Source organism: Pyxicephalus adspersus, chromosome 2, assembly GCF_032062135.1.
Source record: "Pyxicephalus adspersus chromosome 2, UCB_Pads_2.0, whole genome shotgun sequence".
Classification (NCBI taxonomy): Eukaryota; Metazoa; Chordata; class Amphibia; order Anura; family Pyxicephalidae; genus Pyxicephalus; species Pyxicephalus adspersus.
The window spans coordinates 109,795,037-109,808,359 of record NC_092859.1 but is presented as its reverse complement, the minus strand read 5'-3'; the positions used below and the strand labels follow the sequence as shown (position 1 = coordinate 109,808,359).

The 13,323-nt window shown below is 38.7% G+C and overlaps 1 protein-coding gene across 4 annotated transcripts in view; it reads left to right on the top strand.

The window, feature by feature from the left end:
- The first annotated feature begins 4,465 nt into the window (after positions 1-4,465).
- The window catches only part of GATA3 (GATA binding protein 3), a 32,257-nt gene continuing 23,399 nt past the window's right edge, over positions 4,466-13,323 (top strand). Inside the window, exons 1-3 of one of the 4 annotated variants that reach the window (XM_072401819.1) lie at positions 4,466-4,586; positions 5,852-5,917; positions 12,572-12,912. In XM_072401819.1, coding sequence (XP_072257920.1) covers positions 12,675-12,912 — 238 coding nt within the window. In that variant the 5' untranslated portion in view covers positions 4,466-4,586; positions 5,852-5,917; positions 12,572-12,674. Of the gene's footprint in view, positions 4,587-5,851; positions 5,918-11,986; positions 12,913-13,323 lie in introns of those variants that run through there. The other 3 variants (XM_072401822.1, XM_072401818.1, XM_072401820.1) reach the window with 3 other exon arrangements.

Genomic DNA, 13,323 nt, shown 5'->3' with positions numbered 1-13,323 from the left:
TTTTTTACAGGGCTGGCCATCACTTTCCTACCATCAGATTCATTGTGATGTATTAGATGCAATAAATTATCCCATGTAACAAAACATTGGGAGCTGAAAGGCTGATAATCTGGAAAGCACAGATAAGAATTCATTATTCCAAATCATTATGAATCCGACGTTGCCTGTGACTTCTTCCTTAATCAGCTTCTCTGATCCTGGTTATGTGAGCAGCGCAGATAAGGACACACTCATTTATAATTCTCCACCTCGCCTAATATTTTAAAATAAAGTCAGAGGCAAAGAAATGCTATAAAACACCATCGAGCAGGGAGGCTGCGAGTGAAAAATCACTTCCATGTTATTATATCCGCTGGAAGATTTAATTAAAAAATCAGCTGCACGTGTTTTATTATTTTTCATATACTTTGCATTATGCATAATTGATATAAATGTGCAAACTGGGAGCAGGATCAGACATGTTATTTAGAGCTTTGTACTGAGGCTTGTATCATTCCCAGTCTCTCCAATGACACCAGGAAGGCTGCCACTGGATTTACTGAATGATGCAACACAGCAACCTCAAGTGTCCCAGGGAATGTAATCAGACATACAGAGAGGTGCGCCACGGTGTCTGTCAGCAGCATGGACTTAGGGTGTTCACTGAATATCAACAGATCCACATTTAATCTTTTGGTGGAACTACAAGTACCAGCTTCTTCTTCTTAGCAGGAGACTTGCTGGTATTTAGGAGTGTTTTTTTCGATCTTTTTCCCAGTTTTCTCTCCATTTGGCTTATCACTCCTTATCTCCATCTTCTCTCTCCTCTTATTTCTTTATTCATCTCTCCCCTTTCTTCACCTCTTTACCACTCCCTCTTCTCTTTTCTCCCCTTCTCCTACCCTTTATTTTCTTTTATCCCCTTTCACCCCCCCTCCTTTTTATTCCTTTTTATCTCCTCATTTCAAGCTTCCTTTCTTTTCTCTTTATTACTCTTCCCCCGTCTCTCCTCTCTTTCCTTTCCCTCTTTCTCTCTCCTCTCTTCTCCTTCTCACTCTTTCCCCTCTCCTCCTCTCTTCTCTCTCTCTTACTCTCTCACTCTTTTCCTTCTTTCTACCCTCTTTGCTCCCCATCCCCCAATCTTTTTAGTCTTCTTTCCCTCACTTATTTTCTCCCCCTCTTCCCCTCCTCTCTCTTTTCTTTCTTCTCTTCTTTTTTCTCAGGTCCCTCTTTTCCCTCCTCCACCTTTCCCTACTTCCCCTTCCTCTTCCCCTTCTCTCCAACTTTCCTTTCTTCCACCTCTCCTCCTCCTTTCTCTCTCTTCTTTCTTCTATCTCACTCTCTCTTCCTGTCCCTCTCTTTTTTTTCCCTCTCTCCCTCCCTCCTCTCTTCCATCCTATATTCCTATATTTGTATCTTCTCTTTCCTTCTATCTCTCCAAAATAAATAAATAAATAGTATATATATATATATATATAGCCAAATGACTAGATATACCTTAGTAATTCAGCCCCTAATCCCCCCAATTAGAAGAAATAGTATTTGGTCACCGCCATGTAAACCCCTCCATATGGAGCAGAGAGGAGACCATTTATGTACATGGAGGGAAATTCCATGACGAGTGGAGCTAAATATTTTTGTGTGACACAAAGCTGAGCCTGATAAGGTGCACTGACTGCAATGATGGTTTCCTTTCTTCTGTCTAATACCTTTGTGATGTATTAGCACCAAGCTCCTCCCTATGCAGATACTACTATGTGCAAATTGTTTGCTGATAAAATGCTTTTTGTATATAGAAATGAACATGTTCAGAGCATGGCAGTGAATGGGATTTAGAAGCTTCCTATAGATAAATAAAATAATACAAGTGGAAATTGGCTTATAGTCCAATGACAACAACAGTTTTATTTTGCTTTAATCATGTCTGGCGTTTCTTATTGGATAACATAGTGTTGTGCTGTATTCTAAACACTGCTAGAAGGCTGAGCAGATAGGAGTTTAATACATACGGACGTGTATTTCATATAATTGGGTGAATGCTACAATAGGCTCCTAGGTTATTGTCATAGAAAACTGCTTCCATGATCTGCTAGCATCGCAGAGAGACCTGTGTCTTCTTCTACAATGACATAACTCTGAATACACTCATTTTCTGCCAATAGATCACCATGTAGTAAACAGTAAACTCCTCACCTACCCCACCATGCATTATAGTCAGGGGTTCAATCACCATACCATTACTATCTTGGCATCAGCAAAGGGGTCTGTGTGTCTGGGCTACCTTTTTACTATATAGACTCGTTTACAGGCTAATTATCTTTAATTTATTACCTTAATTGAGTTTGTTTTCTAAAGATAGAAGTGCTGCGATCAGATTACGTTTCCTTACACTCAGAGTCACATTAGAAAGTGAGAGATGTGCCCCCAACGTCAGCACAAGGCAGGCGTTCAACGAGCTCCATACTGATCCATTACACTGATTTATTAAACAATGTGACCAATGGCAGCCTGCTTGTGTTCCCCTGTGCCACCACTGACCACACAATGACAGATGCCATCACCTGCACAGGACTGGGCAGATCAATGTATCCATTACCCCCAGAACATAATGTTACTGAATGATTTCATAGCCACAAACACTGATCTTGGAGGAAAATGTACTGCTGATGTCTTATAACTAGAACCTAACACAATGGAAATTAATATCTATCTATCTATCTATCTATCTATCTATCTATCTATCTATCTATCTACCTACCTATCTAAATATCAATCATCAATAATCTATCTATTTATCTATATCTATCTTTCTATTTATCTATCTTTTTATCCATCTATCTATATCTAAATATCAATCATCAATTATTTATCTATCTGTTATTTATTTATCTGTCTCTATTCTATTGTATCAATCTCAATATGGCTACGGAATTTTCTATAAACCCCACACACATTTATATAATTATATACTTACCTTTACATTTTATTAACATAGCTCTAAATCACTCAATTAACCAATCTGTCTACTTATCTATCTGTTACTATTCTCACTACTATTTATCTTTATATCTTGTCTTATCTTTATTGTCTATATATCTTATCTTGTATATCTAATAGCTATCTGTGTATGTATTTGTCCTTATTCTCTCTATCAAGTTGTCATCTATTTATCTATATATATTTTATTTATAAATAGTTATATATGTATCGTTCTATGTATCTATTTATATGTTTATGCACTATTATCTCTATCAAACCAATTATTTTTATTTTTTAAATTCTTGTCTATATAATTATCCATATGCTCGTCCTTATTCCTGCTATTATTCTGTCATCTATCTATTTATCTAGATGGTGAAACACAGCAACAAGTATAGTATTTAGAGAGAATCTGTTACCCAAAATATAGTCTTTAAATCTGCAACAGTTTATTGGTTTTGGTAACCGGTCCCATATATATATATATATATATATATATATATATATATATATATCGAATTTGTCACAATATCATAATTTTTTATATATATATATAAATATATATATGATAATATATATATATTATCATATACTATATATTCTGTGTGTATATTCATTTTACTTTGCAGTAATAGCACCAATAGTAGTAACAATAATGATAATATTAATAATAAAGACACCATGTGTGTGAACATGGTGCATAATTGTGTTCGGTGACCAATGTGTAGAGTTGTGTAGGCAGCTGTAGGCTATTTCTTCTCTACAAGGTTAAATAAAAGGTGCCAAAACCACAGATTGTCTGCTGATTTCTGGGCAGTGTTGGCGAGAATTTTAAATGTAAAAGCACATTCTGTCCAAAACTAGTTTACAGCATTAAAAGTGTTAAAGACAACATATATAATATTATAAAAAAGAAATATATATATTTTTTATCATTATTATTAATATCATTTGAATATGTATATTTTCTAAGTAAGCCATAAATAATAACTGACTTTCTGTAATGATCTGTTATGTGGCAGCTACACAGTGCAGTCCTGCTTGTTAAATGATGTGATGGAATGATACACAGGAGTTGTGGGGAATATTTTGGCTTCCAGTTGTGTCCTCATTTTGAGCCATGAATGGCTTTTGAGCTTCTCCTGAGTCCATCAGTCCTGTAATCTGCCGGTCCCATTTTTATTCCTATCACCATGGTAAAAGCCCAGGCTGGTGATACATGTGTTTGGTGAATTGTCATTGCTGTGGGTTGGACCAATAACAAATAGACCCCAAAACTCAATAATAAGTGCTCGGGCTCCCACGTGAGGCTTGGCCAGACCTCTGGATGAATACATGCATATTTGCAGGGTGATCCGGAGCCTGTCAGGCGTAGTTAGACATTTTCTAGAGATTTCAGAAAAATTGTCGCTATCTCCTGAAGGTGGGGGTGTTGTTATATGTGTTGTAATTCAGCAAGCTAAATGGAAAGCACTAACTAGCTCATAACCTCCACTGTCCTTTGGGCTTGATCTGCTGTACCTTTGCTTCGGAGCAATAAATCACCTCTTCTGCTGGGCACAACCTAATGGTACTCTATGTGGAGTCTCTAGGATATAGACAGAACCGAGGACAAGCACTGGCAGAAGGTACCACTGGCATCTCTTCTTCTGTACATTATATATATGATTTATTACCATTCCAGGCTCATCTCACCTCTACTTTATGTCATTCACCCCCTTCATTCACACTAGAATGGGGCTTGTCTTCTGTAATACTCTACCTTGACCCATATTAGACCATGGTGGAACTAAACTGTCACTGACTTATTCTGCACAATGCAATACAAATGCAAAGAAAATCCGTTAGCCCTTGTGATTCTAAAAGCTTTTTGGTTTTCTTACTATATATACTTACATACTTTCTGATTTCTATTACTATACTATGATTTTAAATAATGGATCGAATGGTCACATTTATCTATCTACCCATCTCTTCATCATGTATCTATATATCTAAATATGTGTGTAATACATAATCTAAATATATATATATATATATATATATATATATATCAGATCGTTAATTAATTTAATTTACTCGTTATATTATTCTTTTAATTATAACAAAGCTTAATTTTCCTCCGTATAAACAGCTATGTAATCGATATTTAGGATTGCATTTAAATTAAATTCATTTATTACAATGCATAGTAATTTATTTTTAATTGAATAATAATTACCTATCTATCTATTTATATTTCTATGTACTATCTGTTCAGTTTTATCGGATTGTTTGTTTACCTATTTCTTATTATCTATCTATGATCTATTCACTTTTCTAACATATTTTTAACTTATTATTTAAACCGTGTCTATATTGTATAATTTTTCTCAGCAATGTAAATTGTAATAATTATTGTGTATATCCAATTCTTCACAATTGCACGGACATCATCTTTTCTTTACTTGCACGGTTACATCTTGAGATCGGGTATTATTTTTGGCTATTTTTGTGGCTTGTGGTCAGATAATTAATAGAGGGTGTCATATTTATGCCCCCCTTCCCCCTTATCCATTGTCATGGGGTAGAATGGGATAGATGCCAGCATGGATGCTTCTGTCTCACTGACAGCTCTGGGTAAGGCGGTCAGATGGCATTGTAATGGCTTAAGTGCGCAGCATCCATGTGTGTATAGGAGGTGATTTTGGTGTCATTTGCCTGGACCAGGTTTATATTCCCATTATATTTGTGGTTTTGCCCTTTTTACAACCCGGAAGATTGGAGCTGCTCTCCTCCTGTTAGAAGGTCACATCTCTGGGTGGGTAGGAGGAGGTAGATCCCCCAGCTTTGTATTTCTCACTTCTGCTTAAATGCCATAACCAGTGCAATCTGTCTGTCATTTGTGCCTCAGATCTTCCAGAGATCAGAGAAGGAAGAGGAAAAAATACGAAGCAGCTGCCAAGGCCGAGCTGTGCAGGTCAGTGAATATTGCATTTTTCCTTCTTTTCATTTACATTTTTTGCTGCCTTTCCTTCCACGTGGAGAGAATTAAAATGGGATCTGTGCCTTAAAGGGATAGCATGTGTCTGTTGTAACCTAAGACTTCTCTGTTATTGTTCTCTAGTCAGTTTAGTCATTTTTGGAATTTTGTTCCCTTTTTTGTAAAGACCTGGCAATGGTTTTGCACTGAGCTCTGATTTCCCCAGCTCTAGGGATAGACTCCCATTACTCTATACTAGAACTCACCTTGTCTCCATTCTCCTTAAGGCACACTCATCATCACTCCCTGGCTTGGATCAAATGCTACATTTTATTCTATCACATGGACACGGTTCGGCTCCTGTGTGGGCCACATCCTCAGCACCAAGCTTGGGGCACTGCTTGTCATGTAGAGGAGCCAAACTAACCAGATGCTTGGATAGAAGTGAAATGGTAGAGATTAGGCTGTGCTGGGGGGTTGGCTTCAATCTACAGGCATGTACATCGGTTAAGTGGAAAATGTTTCTGCATTGCTCAGAGTCTAACAGCCAATACACAATGCAGGCATAGGCCATGCTATGTACATTGCCTATGCCCCTGATATATTAGAATATCAATATTAGAATATATATTACCTGGCAGTAGTCTGAACACCAAATGTAGTATACATCATAATTCACTGGGATATGATATTTCAAAATTATATATATATATATATATATATATATATATATATATATATAATTATATTTCGAAACAACTATAAAAATAATAATTACCATTAGAATAATAAATAACGGTACAGATAAATAGCTAGATAGTTTATAATAACATATTAATCGTCATATTATTATTAGTCATAATAATATCAATTAGAACAAGTCAAGTATCGCGATAGTACACACTGTCATTGTCTTGATTTAGGCTCTCAGATCGATCCATGTATGTGACATATTTCTGTGTTCGCCATTGATGTCATTTCTTATGTCGGTGGTGACAAGGGAGCACAGAAAGCCCAGCAGATGTTGGTCTTTGATGTTATTTACTGGGGTTGTAATTATTTCCCATCGTCTGCTGGGGCATATCGCGATTACAGATCTGAACCACATCTCTACAGTAATAAAGCCCCTTCCGTGCTGAGTTTCTATACAGAAAAAAATATTTTATCTTTCTGCTTTAATCTGCAAACACATCAGCAAGCCGTGATATAAAATTCTAAGAATGATCTTGCTGATCGTGATGAGAACCGCTGCAACTTGAGGTCCTTACGTCTTTCCTGCCAAAGGCTATTCATATATATATTACTCACTAGAGGAATTCCAACAACCTCAATCTATATCTTTATGATCAGCCCTGTATCGAATGACATTAGTGCCACATATATCTAAAAACATCCAGGGACAGCCAGAGATGCTAATAGCGATTTGACTATCCAGGCAAATAATTGGCTCTTTTCTATTATAAAACACATTACACAGTGTGTGTAGAACACAGGGATTATGGGGTGTTGTGTTGTAACTGTATAGACAGGGCTCCTTGAATAATTGTATTTGAATCCAAATAAATGGATTTAAAAGCATAAATGCATTAGAAATGCAACTGATTTACTATTTTGCATTTTTTTTTTACACCGACTTATAGGGGCACTACCGATATTGCTATTGTCCTGTATGTTGTATTTATTATTATGAGCTGATTTTTCAGTCTTTGCTTTGTGTCTACATCATCAGTAAATAGCTGTGTGGTTGCATCGATTTAGACCATGATTTGTGCCAGTCACACTAATAGCGGGGGCATTGCCACCTATTAGGGCAGTGAGGTTGGCACTGTCACCGGTAGGCGCTGTCACCTGGACTATTGCGGGCTGTTCTCCGTCTGTCCTCCTCTACATACAGCTATGTGATGGTTAAGGGCTTGGATGTTAAATGTTTACACTCAAGTGGAGAAATGTGTCAGTTGAACTGTTCTCAATGGCCTCTGGAGACATTTAACTAAAACACATCTAGTCTGAGCTACAGGCAGACAAAATACCTGTAATCCATTTTCCATTCCTCTCATAAATAACCAGTTAACTGAGCTGGAGGAGCAAACAGGAGCCTACTAGATCGATGTTCTCATTACTACTATTACTGTTAATTTATAATGGTAGCTTTATTATTATTATTAATATTATTATTATAGTATTGGTAATTTTTTTATTATTATTACTATTTTTATTTACAGTATTACACCTAATACATTTAGTACTAAGTATATTATATTTTTAATACAAAAATGCAGTATTCAAAACAATTATTAGACTAATACCCGATTTATAAATGATATATATAATGTATATATAATACAGTGAAACTCTGGCAGGCCACTCAGATTTTTTGCCTAATTTCCCCACCGCAGGTTGGATAATAAAAGCTCAAAGCTGATTGGCTGAGCATCTGCTTGCTCTTGCAGTCCCCCATCTCCATTGTGTCCCCTCACATGTACTAATAAAGTAAGACATTCATGGCTGGGCATGTATTACTGATTTTGGTGGAGATCTGGACCGAGATCAGCCCACTTTGGACAGCCATGTACAATTCTCCTCTATGTAGGCTGAACAGAAGTTGTTTTACATAGGAAAGTATTGTGAGCTGTGCCCTGGGCCGTGTCCTCTGTATAACCCTAAGAGATTCAGCCCTGGGCTGTTTATACAGCTTTACCTGTACTACTAGAGGACCCTGTAAAATCAAACCCCAAGCAAACGTAACCTAATCCCAGCAACGATCGCTATTGAAGAGTCTTCTTCTCCAGCCCCCAACCAAAGGACAAATAGAAATTCGGACCAGGTGTGGTCAGAGCCTTGACTTCAAAAGAGAATGGAACTAAAACAATTCACTCAGGATGGGGGGTGGGGGGTCCTATTGTTTTCCATTAACATTTCTCTCCATTTCCTGTTGCCCCTGATATGTAACCTTCCTATAATCCAACTACTGCTCTTCATTATTACCATAGCGTGTTAGATTAGGAAGGCTTGGGAGCTATCAGCATCGATCGGGTTACGTTCGTTAAGATTACGTGCGGCAAGTGTGATGTCATTTTCATTTCCCGACATCAACAAGATAACCGTGTGGTCTTCATCAATAGCTTCCATTGATCGGTGGAAGAGTGTAATCATGTATTAATATTTATTATAAAAATACTGAAGATTAGTAGGATGTCTTTGTGAAGGTGTGCAGATCCTTCACACAATAAATGGTGACAATTATCCCCCAAAATCCTGGAATTGATTTTCACATAATTGTATAATTGATAAATGTATAAGTATAAGGATATTTATATTTTCTGCATGAATTGAGAACATCAAACCAGTGTCCACCAGCCCTCCATGACCCCTTCCTAGTAGAGGTCAGACCATCCTCATCCAGTCTCCTTGTCCTCCTGCTCAGATCTGTACCTGAGTTCTGGAATGAGTTTTGGATTATGTCCTTTTGATTCAAAGCGACGTGTGAGTGAGATATGCCGAGCTGGAGGCAGAGCTGGCTCCTTGGGTGGTATATCACCACGATCTGTAGGACATTACCCCCTCCAGCTCTGCTTCACCCATGTCTCTGTCCTGCCATGATGCCCTGGGGTCTTTGTTGGTACTTTCTGGCATTTGTTTGTGGAAGTCTCAGCATGAAAAAGCATACAATCAATTGGGATCCCAGTGCCAGGTCCCTTCATTTCAAACCAAATTAGGCTCATGATTGTTTTAGTTAATTGGGCAAACAAAGAGGACTATTAGTGCTAAGCCAACAATTAGGTGGGTTCGGTGGTCACTATGGCTAGGGGCTCCATGGCTCTTCCCATAGACCTATGGGGTAATTGTGTACCTGTTCCTGTCTTATCTGGGATCACTGTCTCATCTCTGCTGCCCTTCCTATTCATCATGATCTCATGATTATATACTCATGTATATTAAACCAGCATTCAGTCTTGTCTCTGGAGGGCTATCCTCCATCCAGCCCATTTATCCCTCTCTATAAGAAAGACATTGTTTGCTCTCTGTGCTCACATTATAGTCATTCTCCTCTCTAGGGTCCAGACACATCACTAATGATACATAGCTGCCTATAGGAGTCATTGAGGAGCACCCTAGATGGGGAAGAGGTATGATCACTGTAATTCAGACATGTCTACAGTGAAATATTAGTGTGATCAGGAATTCTTACATAAACAATCCCGGAGATGGCCTGCAGGCACACTGAACGCTGACATGCTCTTTTGGATTTTAGAGATCTGTGCTACAAGAGTATTAGTGCATCACAAAGCTGCTATGACTCACGGGTCAATTAGTGGTGTCACAAATACATAGAGCACAGTGACAAGGCTACCATTGGGAACCAGTGTACCAAATGATCAGCACCTGATAGTATCTGCAGATCACTGATATGTCAGGAGGACAATGAATGATCTACAGACGCCTCACTTGCTTAATTGGGCGGCAGAATACATCAAGTGTTCTGTTGTGGTAAAGCTTTCACAGTGATTGAAGCAGCAGGTCATGCTGGGACTTGTAGTGCCGAGGAAGAATAGCCAGGGATGGATGCCCTGTGGCAGCCCTGGCATTACAATGGCTCCTGCAATATCCTGGCTGTGACGTCACAGTGTCATCAAAAGAGCCAATTCCCCAGGACAATGCGGGATCGTTCAGAGATCTGCTAATCTATGCACATCGCATAGGAAATGTTATATCGCCTGAATATTGCAGAAACTCCATCATAACAATACCAGAGTGATGAAAACTGCTCGGGAAAGCTCTGTGTTTTATGCCGCATGGATCTAATCTCAGGCTGATGTGTAGTGTTGTCTGCATTGTCAGGTGTTGTGTATACTGGGGGCTCTGTACAAATACCTGTGTGTACCTGTGTGTGTGCTTCCTGTAGTCACACATCAATGGATGGCCTCTGTACATACAGATCCCTATATATATATATATATATATATAAAACATAACATATCACAACATATCACTGCAATAAATCCATCTATCAGAGCAGCGATTTCCCTCTCCCGAGTTCGGGCAGTCTTTGTTATCATTTCCCAGAAGAACACAAGCCATCCCAGTGATTTGTACATGCAAGAATTCCTGTAATCAGGAATATGAATGAATTCCTGTGCAGACCGATCTGATCTCACATTCACCAGTGGCCAACAGCTAATATAATATACACCGCAAATCCAACCTGGGCCAATACAGCGAATGTTCCCAGACAGAGGGGAATACACAGTATTACTGACCCAACCGATCCAGTGAGGAGTCTGCAATGTGTTCAATATTAATGTGCCTGCCATTTATTCATTACCCATAATATAGATTTGTCATTTATCTGTCTATTCATGCCAACATATCTAGTTACCTATTATTATAATAAAATATGTCATCATTGTTATAATAATATTTTACATTGTATTCACGTTTTTATTATTTATTTGTTTATATCTATTTATATTATATGACCTTTCTCTATTTATCTTATTATGTTTATCTTTTTATCTATATTTTGATGTATATCATTATTTCTTGTATATAAATATATGAATACAGAATAAATAAAATAGATTTTTATATTAGATAGAACAGATAATCTATGTAGTTTCTCATCATTATATTTTATATGTTGATTTTGTATTTATATCTCTTTTTTTCTCTATTTATATATTCATTATTTATCATTTTATAAATCTATTACATTTAATTATAAAGGATATTCTATCAGTGTATGATCCCCCGTGTATGCCCCGGCCCCCCATAGTACTGCACAGTCGGTTTGCCGCTGATTTGCCGCTAGGGGATGCAGCGACTCAGCCCAGGGCACCGAAGGGCTCCAGACTTGCAGCCAATCAGAACGCAGCTTTCTATTTCCCCGCCCCCGGTCCCGCCCCCTCCTGGGCTCCCCATTGACTCTGATTGTTGCTGTATTTTTCCAGCATTCCTCCTCTATGGGATGAAATAACCTCTGCTGTTTATTGTAACAATACATGACACTCACCCAGCTATGGTATTTTAGTAAATACAGGTATGTCGGGGGAGCGGAGGGGAAGTTTGGAAAGTTCAGGAACTTTTGCCGTCCCCTAATAAGTATAAGCTCGGTCCGGCCTTCTCATTGCAGCATATAAAGTGGTCACCCTGTTCGCCCTCCCCCAGCAGAGTCTTTTGACCCGCAATAGATGAAGTTAAAGGGCCACAGCCCGCTCTGTAAACTAACAGGAACATTGCAGGGGCGTGACAGGCGGTGGGCGGGGAAATAGGCGTGTCCTGCGTGGGATCTGGTTTTCCTATCCCCGCCTCTTCTCTATCAGACCACGCCCCCACACTGATGACAGTGGAACCTCCTTAAGTTGCGTCTCGCCACAGCTGTCTGCGATCATTGAGCCGCCTGGCGCCATCCTGCTCCTTTCAGAAAGAATGCCTTCACTGTAAAAAAAAAAAAAAAAGTCAGAGATCCGATCAAGCAGTTTGAAGTCCTTTTTCTTGGATCACATAGCCCGTCCCTGCTGCTTTGTACTTTATTCTGAGACTCTAGGAGGTCCTGTGACTTCTCTGGGACAGTGCTCTGATCAGCAGCTCACCTGACCCATCAACTTCTATCTGACGATCTGCTCCTAAGTTGCTGTTTTCTTCTCATCGCAGGTGGCAGTCCTCCCCTGGATCTGGGGATTTCTGTATTTCTGCTAGAATTATTGTGGGCGATCTCATCGGACTGTCTGCTGGCCGTGCACAGCCGCTCTTTACCATGGATGTCCCAGCAGCAGAGCAGCCTCGCTGGGTCAGTAATCACCTCCACCCGGCCGTACTCAATGGACAGCACCATGACAGCCACCACCTGGGCCACTCATATGTGGAGCACTCCCAGTACCCCCTGTCCGAAGACGTGGATGTACTCTTCAATATCGATGGCCAAGGGAACCATGTATCACCCTTCTATGGCAACTCCATGAGACCAGTACAGAGGTACACAGCGACCCATCACAGTGAGTGCCAGCCTGCAGCACTTGTTGCTCACCTCTTACTATGCCAAGCACACACACATGTCTGATCATCATTATTATACCCAGGATCAATTCACAAACATTTGATTTCATTCATATACATAGCATGCTCCGATATTCAAAACAGCGTGCAAATTAAATCTACAAAATGTAATATATATAACTATATATATAACTATATATACATACACACACACATATATATATATATATATAAAATAGGACTGGGATTGTCATCGTTTACAGCTTTTTATTTCACTAAAATATTTACAACGATTGCAATAATATTAAACACTTACAATCATTACACTAATTTTATTTATTTACAGTGATTACACTAACATGAAATGTTTGCACCGATTGTTATTGCACTACTCCTACATATATGCATTG